Here is a 21001-nt window from a genome sequence, read left to right as displayed (position 1 = left end):
GTGCACTTTGAGGGATAGAAGGCAAGCAGTTGTGTAGCTGGGCTTGAAGTCAGGACACCTTGGGTTTGAGTCCTGGCCTATAACAGTGCTTTGCACTTTGGGTTAAACCAATTTAACCTCCTGGCAACTTGGTTCCTTGCCAATGAAATGGGGTAAGCAGTTCCTACCCTGACAGGTGTGTTGTAAGGGCAAGATAGGATCTTGTCACATGACGATACCATGTGCTGAGGCTGTGGAGAGAAATTTATCTGGCAGATGGAACTGATGGTGGGAGAGACTTGGGTGGAGGGAGGTCTGGACTGTTGGGGGCAGGCTGACATGAGGTCTCAGTCCCCTTGTCTTGGCAGCTGGGTGGTCAAAGTGGTGAAAATCCTTCTGCTGAAGATGGGCTGCTCATACGAGGCTACCTTTCTGGAGGACCAGGGTGGCTGGGAGCTCATGGGACAGGCGGAGAACCACCACCGTGGAGTGTCCCTGCTGGCCAGGTGAGGCCAGCGACCCCCAGGGCAGGGGTTGGAGGGAGGGGAGAGACCTCAGGGTCTTTGGAAAGACCTGGGTTTGCATTTCTCTCTGGGCAAGACCCTTCCCTCCATCGTCTCTCCTCTGAGACTGGCAGAGTATCATATACCCCAGTGGGTAGACAATTCAGATGTGAAAGATAGCACACACTCTACAAACTGTCGTTACAGCAGTACCTGGCATTGCAGAGCACTTAGGTTATTTATAAAGCACATTTCTCAGCACATTATGAATTTAGTTCCCACGCTAATACAGAAATTATGGTCTAACCGAGCAGTTTATAGTGTGGCCTTGGAGCAGGTCTACCTGCGTCTGAATCCCAGCTTACCACTACCCAGCTGTGTGACCCAGGGCAAGTTCGTTTCCTTCTCTGTGTCTCAGTTTTCCCATCAGTAGTGTGGAAATAATAACAAGGCCCACCTCCAAGATTTAGGGTGAGGATTAAAGTACTTTGAACAGCCCCTGACATATAGTAAGAGTCCAACACAGGTTAGCTTTTATTATCGTCATGCTGACTGGTGGGGCAGGGATTTTTTTTGGGGGGGGTGGCAGGGATTATTAATGCACATTTTGCAGGGGAGGGTGCCAAGTTTCAGAGAGGGACAGCTATATACCAAAGGTCACACAACCAGGAAGTGGCAAGGCTTGGAATTGACCTGCTGACCCAGATCAGGGCTTTTCCCCCCAACCACACACAGCCTCCCATGGGGTCAGGAGAAGGGTGGGGCGGCACCTTGATTTCACTAATGTGACTCCTGCAGGAAGAGTCTGCTTCTTAGCCCTGCACGCTGAGTGTCCAGGATGGTGCTCTCCCCAGGGGTCTCAGGATACAACCGCATTTATTGAGCACTTACTGTGCTCTAGGCTCCATGCAAACAGCCATACATTCATGGACTTCCATTTAACCCTCACCATGACCGATGAAATAGCACTATTATTTTCCCAGTGTTACCCATGAGGAACCTGAGACCCAGAGAAGTTAAGTGACTTGCCCAAAGTCACACAGCTAGTGGTAGGGCCAGAATTTGAACCCAGGCTGTCTTACTCCAGACTCTACTCTTGGCCGACACACTTTCCTGGACTCATTGATTAATGAAGCATAGTGCAGACTTGAGGTTGCATCAGAATCACCTATGGGACTCGTTAAAACACTGATTGCTGGGCCCCAGCTCTAAAGTTTCTGATTCAGTTAGCCTGGGATGGGAGCCTGAGGATGTGCATTTCTAACAAGTTCCCAGGTGATGCTGATACTGCTAGTCCAGGGGCCGCACTTTGCGGTATTTTTTTTTTTTTTCTTTTTGCGGTACGCGGGTCTCTCGCTGTTGTGGCCTCTCCCGTTGTGGAGCACAGGCTCCGGACGCACAGTCTCAGCGGCCATGGCTCAAGGGCCCAGCCGCTCCGCGGCATGTGGGATCTTCCCGAACCAGGGCACGAACCCGTGTCCCCTGCATTGGCAGGCGGACTCTCAACCACTGCGCCACCAGGGAAGCCCAGGGGCTGCACTTTGAAAACCACTGGCTTAGTAGAATGAACGAGGCAGCTGGAGTGGGGAGCCCTGGGTTGGGGCTCCAGCTCTGCCATTTTCCAGCTCTATGACCTTGGGCATTTCACACTCAAAGCCTCTGTTTCCTCATCCACGAAACAGGTTAACAACAGTAACCTACCTCAAAGGGTAATGGTGACGATCAAATGCAATAACTACTTGAAAGTGTCTGGCTGCTGCCTGGTGCCTAGCGAGTGGGTCCTCACACCCTTTCCTTCCTGTCTCTTCCTGCTGGAGTGGTCCTGTGCACTCAGGGGTCTTAAGCCTATCTTTCTTACTGATTTGCTCTGTGCTCTCAGGCAAGTCACTTTCCCACTCTGGGCCTCAGTTTTCCCATCTGTAAAATGAAGCAGTTAGATCAAATGGTCTCTGAGATCCTGTCCAGGTGGGAAACCCTGGGGATGCAGGAACACAGGTGACTTGGGCTTTCCCAGAGTTTTGAGTGTTGGGGCTAGGCCCCCACCCAGCACATGCCCCTGGGGCTGGAGAGCCTAAGGGCACTGTTCCCCCACCCCCAGGGCCATGGTGCAGTACTCCTGCCAGGAGCTGTGCCGCATCCTCTATCTGCTCATCCCACTCCTGGAGCGAGGCGACGAGAAGCACAAGATCACCGCCACTGCCTTCTTCGTGGAGGTAGAGACTGGGCACTGGGCGTGGGGCAGGGGTCCCCCTGGGCCTTCCCCTAAGCATAGGCCTCAGTTCCCATTGCTGGTCATTTCTCCTGAGCAATAAGTACTTAACACTTTAGAGTCTTTCCTGAACATGATTTCTTTTGAGTAGAAAGGCTTTGTAGCTCTCTCTCCCTCCTCCCTCCCATCTCTCCTCTTCTTTCTACCCCCTCCACCCCATTCCACTCTTCCCAGACTCCCCCTTGCCCCAGGCAACCACCAACCTTTGCTGGGCACCTCTGTGTGCCAGGTACCAGATTGGAGACACAAATATGAATTTGACTCTGCCTTGCTCTCAAGGAGTTCTTGGTATGGGAGTGGAGACAGAGTACGCCCCAATTATAACACAGGGTACTATAGAGTGACTTGTGCTATGATGGGGGCAATTCAGGCTGTGGTGGGAGAACAAAAGTCTTGGATGTGTTAGGTGGGGGAACATCAGGGAGGCCTTCCTGGAGGAAGTGACAACTAAGCTGAGTGAGTGTATGGGGGTACTGGAGTGGGTACTGGGGAGAGATGAGTCAGGAGGAGGTTGGTAGGGTTGACCCCAGAAAGGAAGACTTGCCAATAACAATAGCCAACGTTTATTGAGCACTTACTACCTTCTAGGCATATTCTAAGAGCTTTACACATACTGATCCATTTAATCCTCACAATAATCCTATGATGCATATACTATTCCATCCCCTAGTTTAGAGGAGGAAACCAAGGCACAGATTTAAGTAACTTTCCCAAGGCCACACAGCTCGTTAAGTGGCTTATCCAAGATTCAAAGCCAGACACCTGGGCTGTAAAGTACACTCTCTTTCATTTTGTGTGTGTGCTTGTGGTTGTGTATGTGGTAAAAAATATATATTTCATGAAAGTTACCATTTTAACCATTTTTAAGTGTACAGCTCAGAGGCACTAAGTGCATTCACACTTTTGTGCAGCCATCACCACCATCCATCTTCAGAAGATTTTCGTTTTCCTTCCCAAACTGCAACTCTGTACCCGTTAAGCACTAACTCTCCCTCTCTCGTTTCCTCAGGCCCTGTAACCACCGTTCTACTTTCTGTCTCTATGAATTTGCCTATTCTAGGTTTCATAAAGTGGATTCATCAATATTTGTCCTTTCATGTCTTGCTTATTTCACTTAATATAATGTCTTCAAGGCTCATCCATGTTGTAGCACAGGTCAGAATTTCATTCTTTTTTAAGTCTGAATAATATTCCATTGTATGTACATACCACATGTTGTTTCTCCATTCATTGGTCGATGGACATTTGGAAAACCCACTCTCTTAACCGCCATCCCATCTTCCTCTTGTGACCTGCTGGCTGCCACACAGTGGGTCTGGGCTATCACCAGGGTCTGTACAGTGGGGCTCAGAGGCTCACTGTCTGCTCAGACAGTGGAAGGTTAAGGAAGGCTTCCTGGAAGAGGTGTCATTTGAGCTGGGCCTTGAGTAAAGATTGCCAGGTGGACACAAGGCAGCGTGGCAATCCCGGCACTTCTTGCACCTTTCTGCCTCTCCAGTGGACTGTGAGTTTAGGGAGTAGGGACTACATTGTGTTTATGTTGCATCCCTAAACCCAGCCCCAAGAGGGCCCCCAAGAAGTGGGGATAGAATGGATGAGTGAGCACCCAAGTGAACACTTTGCCTGGCTCTGCAGGCACCAGCAGAATATGTCACCTCCAAGAGGACAAGCGTGTGTCTGGGAGCCAGGAGGCGGGGTTACAGCCTCAGCTCTGCGGGGTCTACTTCTAATTTCCCCCATGACCCTGGTGAGGAAAGGGAAAGTGCCATTTCTTGAGGGGCTGCCACATGCCAAGCACCACGCTGACCTCTTTGATCTGCTACGCCACCCATCAGCACAGCAGCCCTGAAAACCAGGAATTGTGAAGCTCATGTGGCGGTGAGGCAAGAGGCAGTTTTCAAGGTCGCACAGCTCAAGTTGTCCAGAGAGATTCAGACCAGGTCTGCCCGCCTGGCTCCTCTATCCTGGTCAGCCTCGTGGCAGAGGTGGTCCTCTCTCTGTCTGTTAGTGGCTGCCACAGGGGCTTTTGGGGAGGGGGGTGGAGGTTGGACCTCCCGTGTCCACAAGGTCAGGGACAGTAGGCTTAACCTTTCCCAGCATTCCCCTGGAGCCCTGAGCAGTGGCCCTCCCTCCCTGTGGCAGGGGTCCTCACCCAGCTTCAGTCCTTCTCCCGGTCCCCAGAAGAGGTGGCCCACTCCTGGCCAGAGCCAGGCCCACCATGTTCACAGTGGTGCTTTGATGTTGCTCAGATGTCCCTCCCCGGCTCCCCCAGCCCCCCATGCTGTGACCGTGTGTGTGCTTGCTTCTTCCAATGGCGGGTGAAGTCTTCAAGGGAGCTGTGACCTTCGGCAAGTTGCTGAACCTGTCTGTGCCTTGCTTTCTTATAATACAGGGATAATGAATTGCCCATCTCATAGGTTTTTTTTTTTTAAGCAAAAATTTTAGATCTTTTATTGTTTCACTCTTATTTTGAAATAATTTTAGATGTAACAGAGGAGCTGTAAAAATAATGAGAAGGTTCCTATATATCCCACAGCCAGCTACCCCCAATGATAACAACTTACATAAAAATAGTACAATAATCAAAACTAAGACATGGGTACAATACTATGAACTACAGACTGCTCAGATTTCACAGTTTTCCACTGATGTCCTTTCTCTGTTCCAGGATCCATTCCGGATCCCACCTTGCACATTAGTTGACCTAATGGGACCTCCTTCATCTCCTCTAGTCTTGTCTGTCATGGCCTTGGCACATTGAAAGACTAACTCTAGGTATTTTGTAGAACGTCCTTCCATTTGGCTTTGTCTCGTGTGTGCCCATGATTAGACTGAGGTTACGCATTTAGGAGAAGAACCTGTATAGGTGATGTGACCTCTCAGGGCATCATGTCAGGGGCCCCATGACCTCTATTTTAACTTCTTATTATTTATTGATGATGTTAACTTTCATCAGTTGGTGAAGGCGGTTGGGACTGTGAGGGTAACACTATCCTTTTATAAGTAAGAAATATATTTGAAACTAGGCAACTTAAACTTTTACCCCCTAATTTTAGCATTCATCAATGGATCCTGCCTTGAGCCATTATTCCTGTGGTTTCTAATGGTGATTTTTCTACTTCCTTCATTCAGCCTACAATTATTAGTTGGAATTCTTCTGTACGAGTTGTTCCTTCTACGTTCACGTGTTCATTTGGTCACTTTTTATAGCAATACAGACTCGTGGATATTTACTTGATTTTTTGGGTTATAATCCAATACTATCCTTTTTTTTTTTTTTTTTTTTTGCGGTACGCGGGCCTCTCACTGCCGCAGCCCCTCCTGTTGTGGAGCACAGGCTCCAGGCGCACAGGCCCAGCGGCCATGGCTCACGGGCCCAGCCACTCCGCGGCATGTGGGATCTTCCCAGACCGGGGCACGAACCCGCGTCCCCTGCATCAGCAGGTGGACTCTCAACCACTGCGCCACCAGGGAAGCCCTTTATTTATTTATTTTTAACATCTTTATTGGAGTATAATTGCTTTGCAGTGTTGTGTTAGTTTCTGCTGCATAACCAAGTGAATCAGCTATACATACATGTATATCCCCATATCCCCTCCCTTTTGCGCCTCCCTCCCACCCTCCCTATCCCACCCCTCTAGGTGGTCACAAAGCACTGAGCTGATCTCCCTGTGCCATGCGGCTGCTTCCCACTAGCTATCTATTTTACATTTGGTAGTGTATATATGTCCATGCCACTCTCTCACTTCGTCCCAGCTTCTCCATAGTGGCTGTATCAATTTACATTCCCACCAACAGTGCAAGAGTGTTCCCTTTTCTCCACACCCTCTCCAGCATTTACTGTTCGCAGATTTTCTGATGATGGCCATTCTGACCTCTCATAGGGTTTTGATGAGGATTAGGTGAGTTCACATAAAGCACTTAGAACAGTGCCAGCACACTGATGCAGAGCAGCAGTGCTGTATGATGGGTGGAGGGCGGGTGGTAGGTGGAGCCTCACTTTTCCTGCCTCCCCCACTCCCCACCCCATCAACTGTCCTGCCCGCTCTCTCCAGCTCTCTCTTCTCATCAAAGACACAGGGTCTCAATAGTCACAGTGGATGGAAGACAAGGGAACAGATGGGAGAAGTGCTTATGAGGATGACTAGGCAGGAACTGAAGACCGGTTGGGTGCTGGAGGTGGGGGGCAAGGGAGAGGAAGGAGATGAGAGTGATGCCTGGTTTGGGGCTGGGACAATGGGGGGCTGGTGGTGCTAATCCCACAATTGGGGGCACTGGAGGAGGGCAGTTCTTTTGTGGTGCGCAGCCTCCAGGGCGCGTGGGCTCTGTAGTTTGTGGCACACGGGCTCTTTAGTTGAGGTGTGCAAGCTCAGTAGTTGTGGCGCACGGGCTTAGTTGCCCCGCGGCATGTGGGATCTTAGTTCCCTGACCAGGGATCGAACCCACGTCCCCTGCATTGTAAGGCGGATTCTTTACCACTGGACCACCAGGGAAGTCCTGGAGGGCAATTCTAAGGAGGAAAGGAACCATTTCTTGTTGGATGTGAACTCAGGCAACAAGTGTTCCCTGAGCACACACTTCACCCCAGAGCTTGTATCAGGTAACAGGCGCCCAAGGAGAAAGGCTCAGTTTGTGTCCTCAAGGAAGCCGCCAGTGGGATAGGATACGGGAGGCAGATGCATAAGCACGTGGGGGCACTAAGGTTTCCATGTTCAGGGCTCCCAGGGCCCCAGAGAAGGGGGCAGTCAGCCTAGACGAGGCCTGGGGACACTGTCAAACATGCCTTCAGGGGGGCTGAGTTTTGGATGGAGCTGTGCATGGTGAGCTGGGGCTAGAGTGGAGGTGAGAGCCCCAGCAGAAGGGAATCCTGCCCGCACAGAGGGGACAAAACAGCCTGAGTCATTCCGTGAATGATGGGAAGCTTGGTTAGAAGCTGGCTGGTGGTAAGAATGTGGGCTAGAGGGTAGGCAGGTGTGAATGAGGCCCCAGAGGCAAACAGGGCCTGAGGTACCCCTTGGGCCAGGGAATAATTACCCTTACTTCCTCAGCTCCTCCAGATGGAGGAGGTGCGACGGATCCCTGAGGAATACTCTCTGGGGCGGATGGCAGAAGGCCTGAGCCACCAGGACCCCATCATGAAGGTGCTGTCCATCCGAGGCCTGGTCATCCTGGCCCAAAGGACTGAAAAGGTAAGTGGAGGGTAGGGGAGAGCCCACCCAGCTAGACCCCTGACAGGAGGAAGGATGGAGCTTGGCCATCCTTGACTCTCCAATACTGGTGGCTGGAATCAGAGCTCATTTCTGTCTCTGCCTCAGTTATCCCATCTGTAAAATGGGTATCACTTAATAATTCCCTATATACTTTATTCTTTTTTTTTTTTTTTTTGTGGTACGCGGGCCTCTCACCGTTGTGACCTCTCCCGTTGCGGAGCAAAGGCTCCGGACGCGCAGGCTCAGTGGCCATGGCTCACAGGCCCAGCCGCTCTGCGGCATGTGGGACCCTCCCGGACCGGGGTGCGAACCCGTGTCCCCTGCATCGGCAGGCGGACTGTCAACCACTGCGCCACCAGGGAAGCCCCATTAGCGTTATTAAAAGTGCTGCGTTTTTCTCTACCAGGCACTGTTGTTGCATCTTAGGATTTAGAGGGACGAAGGGACAGGATATAGACTCAGAAAGCTAGCTAACAATGCATGGTATCATCTATATAGTGCCAAGAAGCGGGGAGACAACAAAGGGCCTCAGGTATCCAGGCTAGGAAGGAGTCAGTGAGGCCAAAGAAGGCTTTGGGGACAGCAGGAGCTTGAGTGAGGGCATGCCAGGCAGGTGGGGCAATGTAAGCAAAGGCCTGGAGGTGGGACTTGCTTGACCAAGTTCATCTCAGTGAATCAGAGGCTGGGTCTCCCACCTGTTAGCACAGATAGGGGCCCCCATCCCAAATGCTCCTTCTCCACAGACCACCAAGGTGCAGGCCCTCCTGCCCTCCATGGTGAAGGGTCTGAAGAGTGTGGATGGGCTGCTGGTGGTGGAGGCGGTCCACAACATCAAGGTCATATTCAAGGGGCAGGACCGGAAGCTGATGGACAGCTCGGTCTATGTGGAGATGCTGCAGATCCTGCTGCCACACTTCAGTGATGTAAGGAATCCCATGGGGGTGGGAGGATGGGGTGGGGTGGCACCCAGAGGGCAGTTCTCTACTGCTCTGGGAGTTGCAGTAGCTCCCACAGCCTGTTGGGACCTGTGCGAGGCCGAGTCAGCTCAGGGGAAGCGGCACTAGTCCCGACTGGTCCTGGTCTCTTTGTAACTGGTTTGCACAGAGAACGTTCCTTTTCTAATTAGTTCTCACAGAGGGAGGTCTTTTTGCGTCATCAAGTTTCCCCAGAGACTTGCCTCACTGTGATTGGTCCACCTAGAGGGGTCACTGTTTTATGATTGTTCGCAGCAGAGGGGGGCATTTTCCCACTTGGCATGAAGGCACATTTTAGGCTAGTGGGGGCCCTGGCTGGGAAGAGTGGGCAGAGCTCCAGACCTAGGCTTTGCTGAGGGAGACGCCAGCCCCAGATCGGCCCACCAGGTGGCCTTCACTGTTTTCCGTCTCTGTGTGACTTGCGCCTGGAGGGGCCCTCAGAATGAGTGGAAGGAAGGCCATGTGCCTCCATGTGGGGCACAGAGGCCCAGGCAGCCTCCTGGAAGACGGAGCATGCCTGAGCCTCTGGATCTGCCCCAGTCACGAGAGGACGTGCGTTCCTCCTGCATCAACCTGTACGGCAAGGTGGTCCAGAAGCTGCGGTCGCCCCGCACCTCGGCCATGGAGGAGCAGATGATCAGCACCTTGGTGCCCCTGCTGCTGACCATGCAAGAGAGCAATGCCAAGGTGAGCCAGGTGAGTGCACGGCCCCGAACCCAACCTAGAATCACAGATGATCCATCACCGGACAGTTTATTTATGTCTGGCCAAGTCTGTTTACCAAAGGTACCCATGTCAGTATTTCTCTTCAAAACAGCCAACTTCACCTGCATGTTTCAAATAGGAATTGCTTTTCCAAAATCCAGTTTCATACAGTTTTTTGGGGGGAACACGTTCCGGCTGTCCTGGAATTCCACAGCTCTGGTGTTCTCTTCCTGCTGGCCCCCAGAAATGTGTGAAGACCCTGTTCCACTGTTCTTGCTTCATGGCTTGGGAATTGCCAAAAAGAGCTTACAGTCGGAAGCCCTGGGACAACCAGCAGCAGATGGTGGCCAAAATTTGCAAGTACCTTGTGAGTGCTTCCAAGACTACAGTGGGTCCTTCTGAGTGTGTTGGAGGTGGCAGGTTCTTTCCTTGCCTCTTTTTTCTTTTTACCTGAGCATCCTTACTGACAATTCCATGACCACCTACGAGTCGTTGGCTCCTGGAAGTTCATCTTTGTCTCTTACTCCTCTCTCCACTTCTGGTGTTCCCTCTCCATGGCTTACCGACATCTCCCCCAATGAACCACACACACCTTAAGCTCAGCATCTCTTCTGAACTTGTGCCTATCCCATGTCAGTTCTGCTCTGTCCCTCTAGATCCCCAAAAGCTGAAACCTAAAACTAACTGAGGCTTATTCCTCTCCCTCACCTTCACCTTTGATCAATCTTAAATATCCTTAATACCTCTGAGTCTGTCTTTCCCTCCCCCTCCCCACTATCATTACCCTTAGTTCAGGTCATGGATGTCTCTCAGCAGGGCCATTGGTCCAGCCATCCATTGGGTCCCCAAGCCTTGAATCTCATTCCCTCCAGTCCACTCCCCATTCAGGCCACCAAAATGGTCTAGTTAAAACACAGTCTGTCTATATTATATCCCTGCTTGAAGGGCTCCATTGGCTCCCTTTTCTACAACAGTAATTCCCAGTGTGTATTCTTTGCAACACCAGTCCTACAAGATATGCCCCACAGGGGAGAAAAGAAGTTCCAAGACAAATAAGTTTGGGAAATACGGCATCGTCATCTTCCTCTTGGGGATTTGCAGTACCATCGGTACATTAAAGCTCTGAGATGTTCTGTGCTGAGGAAATGTTTCATGGTTAATTCATGGTTTCCCAAAGTTATTTAACCACAGAACTCCCTTTCGAGATAACACCTAAGAACATCCTGCAGTAGAAGAGAGCCATATATACAGTGAAATGCTGCACTGCAGGATGCAGCCTGGTTCCTCCACATACAATTTGGGAAGCTTTGCCATCTAGTCCCATCTACCTTCCCTGTTGTTATGGGCCGCGTCCCCCAGGATGCAGACTCTGAGGCAGAGATTGGCATGCAGGAGGTTTATTAGGGAGCACCCTTGGGATCAGTCCCTGTGGAAGGAAGGGCAGAGAGCAGGAGTGGCAGGGGGAGGAGTCAAGCTGCAGTGTAGTTTCAGGGGAAGTCTCAGCCAACACTATGCTGAGATTCCTCACATTGGAACTAGGGGTCAGGTTTCCACATAGACCGAGCCGTCTGTCAGTTTCCGGTTCTGTCCCTTGAAGAAGGTCTTGAGGTTGCCTTGTCATTGGATGCCAGCCAGCCTGGGAAGGGACATGACTTTGGGCCAGCAGTTCTCTTCCACCAAAGCAATCTGTACCTGGGGGAATAAATCCTTTACACCCTAAGGGAGATCTGGCTGGGGCCTACAGCATCCCCATTCTCCCACCAACCTAACAAAAATATACAAAGTAACAGATTGTTACTTTGCAACAATAACCATTAACAACAATGCTCAAAACCTCTGCAATCCAGTGCCTAATATTTTACCTCATTTTACAGAGGGAAAAAGGCCTGGAGGAAGTGTTTGACCAGGGTCGCTAATTCAAATACTTAACATGATCTGTGACTGTGCAGTTATGATTATAAGTGACGTGGAGGTGGTAGGGCTGTGACAACCTGGAGCACCCAGGCTCTGGTTTTTTTTTGTTGTTGTTGTTTTAAGCATTGGTTTTATTTTTTTTTCCTTTTTTTTAAAAAATATTTATTTAATTAGACTGTGCCAGGTCTTAGTTGCGGCACACAAAGTGTTAGTTGCAGCACGCGCAATCTTCGTTGTGGTATGCAGGCTCTTTTAGTTGTGGCATGCGGGCTCGTAGTTGCGGTATGCGGGCTTCTTAGTTGCGGCATGCAAACTCTTAGTTTCAGCATGCATGCGGAATCTAGTTCCCCAACCAGGGATTGAACCCGGGCCCCCTGCATTGGGAGTGCAGACTCTTACCCACTGGACCACCAGGGAAGTCCCCCCAGGCTCTGTTGAAAGCACAAGTGGAGAGCTCCAGCTCACCATGCAGCCCACTCTCACCAGGGCCTCCAGTTTCACAAGAAAATCTAGATTTTTATAAGACATTAATTAACAATCAATTTAGCTTATTTAAAACACTGTGCTGGCTGCTGCCCTGCCAGCCACTTGTGGCCCGTGGGCTGCCAGCTTGTGACCTCTGCATTAAACCCTTCCGGATTCTCAGTCTCTTCTCTGCTCTCCAGGCATCAGCACCTCTGCTCATATGAAGGTCAACCTCTAGCCTTAGCTTTAAGAAGGGGTCCGTAACCTAGTCATTCATTCATCCAACGCCAAGCTCTGTCCAGGGTACTGAGGACTCTGAGCTGAGTGAGCTGGCCCCTTCTTTTGGGGGAACACCAGATTCAGTGGGGGAGACAGGTATAAATAATTATAGGCCAATGTCATAGGTGCCATGACAAAGGCTGTGCAACATGCTACGGAAACGTCAAGAGTGGTGGGATCAGCTTTGCCTGAGGCTTGTGGAAAGCTTTGGGGAGGAGCTGGTTTCTGAGCTGAGCACCAAAGAATGAGAGGGAACTCATCAGGAAGGAAAGAGGGAAAGGCACTCCAGTCAGGAGCAATGGCTTGTACCAGGTACAGATCTGGGGAGAGCTGGGCCATGACTGGGACCGGAGCATGGTGTGCATGGAGGTGGGGATGGAAGTTGACACTGATTTGCCCACCAGGCCCAGGAGTTTACTCCCTGACATGCAGATTGTCAACAGAAGAGTGATCAGATAAGACTTCTCTTCATCTCCCTCAACAGTCTCTTAGCAGATTGCCTGCCCCCTAGTTTCTACTTGATCACACCCAACCTGAACATCACTGTCAGACTATTTGGCCCAGAACATTGCTTTGTCATTGCCCTATTAAGAATAAGTGCTGGCTTCGTATTTTCTAATGCATAAGGAAGCCCTATTCATATCTGTATTTTAAGGACTTTTAAGACCCTCCTAAGTCTCTAGTTTATTCCCCACTGCTCTGTAACTTGAATCCTTTACCTTGGTCAAACCTGTCTCCTTAGTCATGTCCCTCGCATGCCATGTCCATTCTCAGCTCTGGCTGGACTTGCATTTATTTTATTTTTTTAAATATATTTATTTTTAATTTATATTTGGCTGTGTTGGGTCTTCATTGCTGCGTGTGGGCTTTCTCTAGTTGTGGTGGCTTCTCTTGCTGAGTGAGGGGCTACTCTTCATTGCGGTGTGTGGGCTTCTCTTTGTGGTGGCTTCTCTTGCTGCAGAGCATGGGCTCTAGGCGCACGGGCTTTAGTAGTTGTGGCACGTGGGCTCAGCAGTTGTGGCTCGAGGGCTCTAGAGCACAGGCTCAGTAGTTGTGGTGCATGGGCTTAGTTGCTCTGCGGCATGTGGGATCTTCCCAGACCAGGGCTTGAACCCATGTCCCCTGCATTGGCAGGTGGATTCTTAACCACTGTGCCACCAGGGAAGTCCCTGGACTTGCATTTTAGAACTTACCTTCCGGCTGTAGCAGGTGGGTGGATTGGAAGAAGTGACAACCAAGACAGAAGGACCATTGAAATGACTGTTGCAATCAGCTAAGAGAACATGAGGCCTAGCCTCTGGGAGAGTCCAGAATGGGTAGCAGAGATGTTTAGGAGGCAAGGAGCCAGGACCCGACTGCCTGACATGGTCCCCGTTCCTAGCTTTGGGAGGGGTGGATGGGTAGTCCCTCTGAGGGCCCAGCACTCTCAGGTTTCTCTTTGTCCAGGTGGACACCCATCGAGACAGTGCCTTCACGTTCCTCAGCCAGAGCCTGGAGTACACCAAGAGTTCCAGGGCCTCCCTCCGGAAGTCCTCGGTCATGTTCATAGGTAACCTGCCCTAGCAGAACTAGTCCTACTGCTTCCTCTCCTTGGAAGGAAGCTGCGGCCCTTCTGGCACTGGGTGGATGCCTCCCCTTGGGTGCAAGCCTTGGCCAGCAGACGGCCTTGGTATAAATTAGAAAGGTGTCCCCTCCTCTGAGATCACTGCTTGGGAAGTGAGCCAAGGTCACAACCTTGGCATCTGTATGCGGAAGTGCTGCGTCCCCGCTGAGTACGGTGGGGTCCAGGCCCAGCAGGAGCTTGCTGTCGACCTGGCAGGAGGCGCCAAGCTGCACAGTGGAAAAGTGAGCTAGGATCTCAGCTCCATGATCCCCTTTCTGTGTGACCCCAACTGAGTCATTTACTCCCACTGAGGCTCCTCTGTAAGATCTGTAAGATCATTGGTAAGATGGGGATCAACTCCTACTTCATGGACCGGATGAGAATTTTTTTTGCGTGTGTGAACACTGGCAGATAAAGGTACTCCTTCAGTGTTAGTCACCTTCATCCTTCTTTCCACAGTCCCGACCTCTGCCTTTCTGGGGGAAAAACCATAGATTCCCCTCGCTCAGGGTCCCCCCATAGGACCCTTCTGATGGCATGCTTTCTCCTCTCAGCTACCCGCCTCCCCTCCGCTCCCTGAAATATCCACACACCCTTCAAGGATCAGGAGACCCTACTGCAGAGAGGCTTGGAGAGGATGACGTTCCCAGCCCTCCACCTTGTAAAGCGATGTTTCTTTTAGTACCTTCGCCCCATTCACTTGCAGTTTTTCATCCATCCTGTCGTCCGTGCATGCACTCATCGGCTTATGCCGCAAACGTTGATTGATCCTCTTCTCTGTGTCAGGCACTGCGCTTAGCCTAGAGAAACACAGAACTTTTCAGGAGGTGATGCTGATGTTTGGGGGTGGGGAGGTGTAGGGGTGGCTCTTAACGTGATCAGTTCCGGGACATGTGAGTGATGCCCAGGACAGGGGGCGGGGCAGAGGGGTGGACGGGCAATCCCTCAGGCTGTGGGGACCGGCTCAGGGACACCTTCTCACACAGAGTGACATTATTTCTTAAATTTTGACTTCTCTAAATCTTGCTCCAAATTAATCACTTCTAAAAATGTTGGTGTTTAACACCCTGGGAGGCTTCTCTGTGTCAGCGCCTGTGCTGGGAAAAGAAAGCTGGGTAGCACCTGCATCTGCCCGCAGACAGCTCCTGGCATCGTGTTTTGATTCCTGACCTCCTGCGGGTTATGGATCTTTTGTGAGACCCTGAAGAAAGTTATGAGCACTTTGCCTAGAAAAATGCATATAAGCATACCCTCAGAGACTATCCTTCCTACGCCCCCATCCCCAGTGGATCTAAGCTGAAGAAACCCCTGGTCTGGTGGGAGATGTTCACGGATCACAAGTAAAATAAAGCACAGTATATACAAGTAGAGAGAAACTCAGAGAGCCTGGGAACCCAGAGAGGCGTTTAACTAGCTCGGGGGCGGGGTCAGGAAAAATTTCCTGGACGAGCGACTGTGTTAAACTGAATATTCAAGGACAGATAGGAATGAACCAGGCACAGAAGTGTGGGAAGGGCCTTTTGAGAGGTCCGGCTCATTCACGGATCCACAGGTACTTTAGGAGCCGGGCATGCAGGCTGGGAGCAGGGTAGGGCTGAGCAGTGTGGCCGAGGAGCTGAGTCTCAGCCCCTCCCGGGGCCCCACCAACCACTTGCCCGGAAGGTATGCGAGGCACTTGGTACTCTTCCTGTTACTGTGGCTCAAACTCCCTGGAGGAGGGGGTGCCGAGGCAGCACCTCCCTGAGTCTAAGGACAGTAAGGACCAGCCTGGGGAAGAGACCACCTAGGGCCACCTCTCAGAGTCAGCTGCCGCCCAGCTCCTGCCCCTGTCCTGGTGCCACCCCTGCCTGCTGGACCTGCCACCTCTCCTAGGAATCTGTGTCGTAGGGAATCTGTCCCAGGTCAAGACGAAGTTCTCTTTTTGTGTCCTTACTTGTGGGGCTGGAAGAGGGTAGGGAGAGCTTTTCTGAGAGGGTCTGGTCCAAAGGTGGGGGTCGGAGTCAGGAGGTGGAGGCACTCACCTCTCAGATTATGCTCAAGGGTCCCTGGTCCCCTGCATGGAGAGCATCATGACGGAAGATCATCTGAATGAAGTTAAAGCCGGTAAGTCCTGCCCTGCGTTGGTGAGATTTCAGGGGCCAGTGAGGGAACGAGTAGGCTCACAGTGGGTAATGGGAAAAGGAAGGGTTATGTCCCAAGGCCAGGGGTTTTAGCTCAGTCCAACTGTGCTGGTATTGATCCAGGCAAGTACATGTTAAGTACTGTGGAGTCACCAGGACACAGACACACAACCCCACCCTAGGGGAGCCTATGATCCAGGAAACGAGGCTCAGAAAATAAGACCAGAAACCATTTAGTGTAGAGCAAGTAGTTCAGACTTTTAAGGGAGCACGTAAATTTTGTAACTGGGGAAGCTGATGGGAGCATGAAGGTAGGCTGGGGTAGTCCAAGAAGGCTTCCCGGAGAACGCAGGTTTTGATTCAGGCTTCAAAAGGCATGAACGATTTGAAGAGCTGGGAGATGAGGGGACGCTGAGCAGAGTGCTAAAGCCAAGGCATGAAGGGAGAAGGATGGGGTGTGAGACTCACGGGTGGACCTGGTCTTAACAAGCGACTTCTCTCCTCCCCATAACTCAGCTCTGGAAACCTTGAGACACGACCCAGAAGCATCAGTGTGCATCTACGCGGCTCAGGCCCGGGACAGCATCCTGGCCAGCTGCTGGCGGGACTCTTGGCCACTGCCACATGGGGACTCTTGGGCGTGTGACCCGGCTACCATACACCGCTGGAGCCCTAGCTGTGAGAACCTGCCCACTTCCCACCAGCGGCGCTCCTGGATCATGCAGGCGCTGGGTTCCTTGAAGATGTCCTTGAAGCAGTGATGTCCCTGAGCCTCCAGCCCTCCTCGGAGGTGGCCATGGTCCCAGCCATGCTCACTATAAATGCCACGTGTTTTGCCTCTCCTCACGGAATGTTTCCTATGAGATGAGCATGGCCTTAATCATTGAGCCAGTCAACATTTACAGATGGACATAGTCTGTCCTGTCCACATCTTATAAGTGGGGAGGCTGAGGCTCAGAGAGGTGGTATGGCTTGCTCAAGGCCACACAGTAAGTCTGCTAGATGTCTCAGGTTCCCCTCCCTCACAGGGAGAGAATAAGAACAAAAGGAGATGATGATTTGGTTAGCCTTTGGTGGAGGAAAAGAGAACCCCCTCCACCCCATGATATCATGCATATCCCAGAATCCTGATCTCTGAGTCTCACCCTCCAGTCTTTGCCCAGCAATTGGCCACCACTCATTCGGGCAATATTTACTGAGCACCTAATCTGGGCCAGGCCTGCTCTGGGTGCCAGAGATACAGATGTGAATGAGTCCCAGCCCCAGGCCCTGGGCAGTTCATAGTCTGATGCAGTGGTTCTCAACTGGGGGTGATTTTGGCCAGGTCTGAAGACATTTTTGGTTGTTACAACTTGGGGTGGGAATATTATTGTCATTAGTGGGTAGAGGCCAGGGATGCTGCGAAACAGCCTACAGTGCACAGGGCAGCCCTACAGCAAAGACTCGTCCATCTCAAATTGTCAGAAGTGCTAAGGTTGAGAAACTTTGGCCTAATGGAAGTATCAGAGACATATAAAGACACGAACAGCCCAGCAGGTCAATGCTGTGCTGAGCGGCAGCATAGGGGCTGTGAAGTCCAGAGGAGGTACATCAGCCAGCTGGGGGTCGGAGTGTCAGGGAAGGCTTCCCAGAGAAGAGACGTCCCTTCCAGGGGGTTTGGAAAGATGACCATATGACAGGCGTGTATGGAGAAGAGCAGGGCACGTGGGACCAAGAACCAACTACAGATACGTAGGTGCCCTGGAGCCCAGAGCGGGAAGGAAGAGGAGGACAAGGGCTGGGTCAGTATGGCCTTGGAGTCTGTGTTAAGGAGGAAGACTTCAGAGTCTGGGAAGGCATGGTGGGAAGGGGAGAGGCAAGCAGTGGGGAGATGTGGGCAGATGTCTGCTTTAGAAAGCTCCCTCCTCGTGTGCATACAGGCACTGCTGATAGGAGGGCAGATGGTAGCCATTCTGGACAGGAATCTGTCACTCTTCAGTCATAATAGGTTTATGCATGCCCGTAACTCAGCAATTCCACTCGTGGGCACACGTGTCAGGGAAATATTCCCATAGGTCCATAAGGGGAGACGTATGAGGAAGTCTTAGTGTTATCTGTGGTGCAAGGCAGAGGAGGCAGCCTGAGGACCCATCTTCGGGAAGTGAATGGGCACTCTGGAGTCCCACGCAGCAGTTAGGGGCAGTAGGGGTACACGTAGCACCATGGATGGGACCTAAAACCTAGTGCTGAGGGAAAAAACTATATAAAACATATGCACAAAAGAAGTTGCATCTTGCAAGGATACTTGCAAACTGAAAATGTCCATTAAAACACATTAGAGTGATAGGAGTGGGAAAGGAGGAGGGCTCTGGAGCATAAAATGGAATAAATCAGAAAACAGAGAGGAAGAAAGCTCATGCAGGAATGGAGGGAAAGTGCTGGGTCGCGGGTGGGGGGTGGACAAGAGCACAGACAGGGAGACCCGGCTAGAGGCTTTCGGGGCCTGGAAGGGGCCTGGGCTGCAGTGCAGGATGGAGAGGGTGACTGGACCTGTGGGAGATTGAGGAGGGAGAATTTTCAGAATCTGGTGGATGACAGGAGGCAGAGCAAGACGTCAGGATGGTGCCCAGGTTTCTGGGTGGATGACTAGGCCAATGGCGTCCCCCACTGAGCGTCCCTCAGGACCAGGAGCAGGTTGGGGGAGGGGTGAGTTCAGTCTGGACATGGTGAACTTGAGGGGCTTGTCTGCCATGCTAGTGGAGACCGCCCCCAGGTGCTGGCTGCACGCGGGAGGGATCTGAGATGGAAACAGATTTGGGATTCATCTGTGCACAGGTGTGAGCTGAGATTCCCTGGGTGAGTGTGCAGAGCAGGAAGAGACATAAGCCTGAGGGGCACCTACATTTAAGCTCTTGCTGGGGATGAGGAACCCACGAAGTTGACCACACAGTCATCTTCTAATAAATGTAGGCCAAGGCCATCAGGATTCTGAGCCTGAGAGAGTAGGAAATGGGGTGGTCATTTTGCATAACCTTGTCCATTGCCAAGAATGTTCACGAGCATTGCCTCATTTGAATCTCACAGTAGCCATATGGAATTAAGGGGAAGGCAGGTTGCCTTCATTGCCCACGTTCTCCAAATGAGGACAGGGCTCAAAGACGGTGGGTGTTGTCCAATGTCATGCCAGGAAGCAATAGAAGTGTGGATCCCAAAGGCCTCCCAACTCCCATGCTTGAGCCCTTTCCACCTTAGAGACACTGCCGTTTTCATTGCCCAGCATCCTGGTCTTGGTGGCCTTGATACATAACAGCCACCTATTCTGGGTCTGGGTGGTCTTGAAGCACAAAGGAGTCTGATAGGCTCAATTATTGGCCAAGGCCCCCAAGTAGTCTCGAGTTGGAAGGGTCAAAGAGCACATCCCTTCTCTGAACCTTCCCTACCATCACCTAAAATCGTACAGGATTTTATAGGAATCACATTTTAAAAAGGAAGCAAAAAGACTTTGTAGGCTCTGTATTCAGGAAGGGAAAATAAATAAAGAGAATAAAAGGGAATCCTTAGGGAGCGGGCTAGAGGAGGAAGTGTGGAAAAGGAGGTTTGGATTTAGAGGAAAGGGAGCATTTGGACCAGGTGTTCTGCTGGGTGTGGGTGAGGTAGAAAGGAAAAGACACACAGTCCTGACCCTGGAAAGCTCCACGTGTCATCCTTAGCCCTGCTGTCTGTCTCATCCTCGTGTCAAATAATGAGCAAGCCTGCCAGCTCTGCTTCTGGGCTTCAGATCTCTTTTCTCCCTTGGCCTCTCACCAGCATTCTCCTTGTCAATCTCTTAATCCAGACTCTCCCATCAATCCTTCACCTGGCAACCCAGGCCTTCCTAAGACAAATTTGCCTATAGGTCTGTCAGTGGCTCACTGTCCTCTGCAGGATAAAGGGCTACAGGGCAGTCAGGCCCTCTGGCCCCCACCCACCTTGCTGGCCTTCCTCTTAACTCTTGCGGTAGTCAGCATGCAGGCTGTTGCCCACCCGCGTGTCTCTGCACATGGGCTCCCACTGCCTAAAATGCCCAACTTCCCTTCAGCCCCCATCCATCTGCAGAGATAGTCCTCATCTCTGCTCCCAGGTCTGTGTCACCTCCTCTGTGAAACCTCCCTGAACCCCCCAGGGAACACCCACTCCTCTGCGCCTCCACTGCACAGGCTTGTGACCAGCTGGGGTTTAGATTGGTCTGCCACCTGCCTGTCTTTCCTTCTAGACTAGGCTGTGAGCTGCCAAGACTGTAGCACCCGATTCAGGGCCCAGCAGCCAGTTGCTGGGTAACCCAGGGGTTGCAGGAAGGCTTACCTGGCCCGGAGGCCTTGTTCCCATCTCAGCTGTGGGGACTGAGGGTAGAGATGGTTCACCTCAGAAACAGAGTGTGAGCACATCACTCCTTTCCTCAGAACTCTCCAGAAGGTCCCACTGCACGCTGAGGAAAACCCAAACGCTCAGACTCACAGCCCATTATCCCTCCCACCTACCTTCTACTCACACTCCTTGCTGCACCACCGAGCCCGGCCCTCTCTGTACCCTCCATGGGTAATGCTCTTGCGCAGACAACCTCCAGCCTCTTCCTTTGCTTGAATGCCTGCCCACCCTGTTTAAAGCTTTTCTTCCATAGTCCTTGCTACCACCTGACAAGCTCTCACATCTTATTTGTTTATTGTCTGTCTCTCTCCTCTACCTAATCAACTCCTAGAAGGCAGGGATTTTACCTGCTTTGCCTAGCGCTGTATACCCAGCGACTAGAACAGGGCTGGAACACGGAAGAAGCTTAGGAACTATGGGTTGACTGAACCCACGACCCCAAAAGTACTCGGGAGGGCGCGGCGGGGCCGGTGCTTCCCGGGGGAGAGGTGGAGTCCGGTCGGCCACGCCCCAAAAAAGGCGGAACCAGAGGCACAAGGGCCGGCGCAGCCCGGAAGATTGAAGGAAGGGTACCCACGCCGCCGGAAGTTGTCGAGC

The 21001-nt window shown here is 51.7% G+C and overlaps 1 protein-coding gene and 1 long non-coding RNA gene across 3 annotated transcripts in view; one reads left to right on the top strand and one right to left on the bottom strand.

Annotated features, from left to right (window-relative positions):
- MROH7 (maestro heat like repeat family member 7) overlaps positions 1–16863 on the top strand; it is a 55519-nt gene extending 38656 nt beyond the window's left edge. The window contains exons 16-24 of the mRNA XM_027108422.1: positions 348–485; positions 2581–2695; positions 7800–7940; positions 8705–8884; positions 9476–9631; positions 9885–10007; positions 13745–13847; positions 15942–16004; positions 16538–16863. Coding sequence (XP_026964223.1) covers positions 348–485; positions 2581–2695; positions 7800–7940; positions 8705–8884; positions 9476–9631; positions 9885–10007; positions 13745–13847; positions 15942–16004; positions 16538–16782 — 1264 coding nt within the window. The 3' untranslated portion in view covers positions 16783–16863. The remainder of the gene's footprint in view (positions 1–347; positions 486–2580; positions 2696–7799; positions 7941–8704; positions 8885–9475; positions 9632–9884; positions 10008–13744; positions 13848–15941; positions 16005–16537) is intronic.
- LOC113621538 (uncharacterized) lies at positions 10015–20974 on the bottom strand. 2 transcript variants are annotated; one of them, XR_003433215.1, is made up of 5 exons: positions 20752–20974; positions 20342–20465; positions 15923–16016; positions 14602–14701; positions 10015–11332 (listed from the first exon to the last, which is right to left on the bottom strand). It is a non-coding gene; the product is annotated as an uncharacterized LOC113621538 (long non-coding RNA). The 2 variants fall into 2 exon arrangements; XR_003433216.1 differs by having other exon boundaries at positions 10015–11276; positions 20752–20884.
- Between the last annotated feature and the right edge of the window lie 27 nt (positions 20975–21001).

Source organism: Aethalodelphis obliquidens, unplaced genomic scaffold (genome assembly GCF_003676395.1).
Source record: "Aethalodelphis obliquidens isolate GAN/ISIS:26980383/991018 unplaced genomic scaffold, ASM367639v1 scaffold9, whole genome shotgun sequence".
Taxonomy (NCBI): Eukaryota; Metazoa; Chordata; class Mammalia; order Artiodactyla; family Delphinidae; genus Aethalodelphis; species Aethalodelphis obliquidens.
The sequence above is the reverse complement of the archived record's forward strand: the minus strand, read 5'-3'. Positions and strand labels throughout refer to the sequence as shown.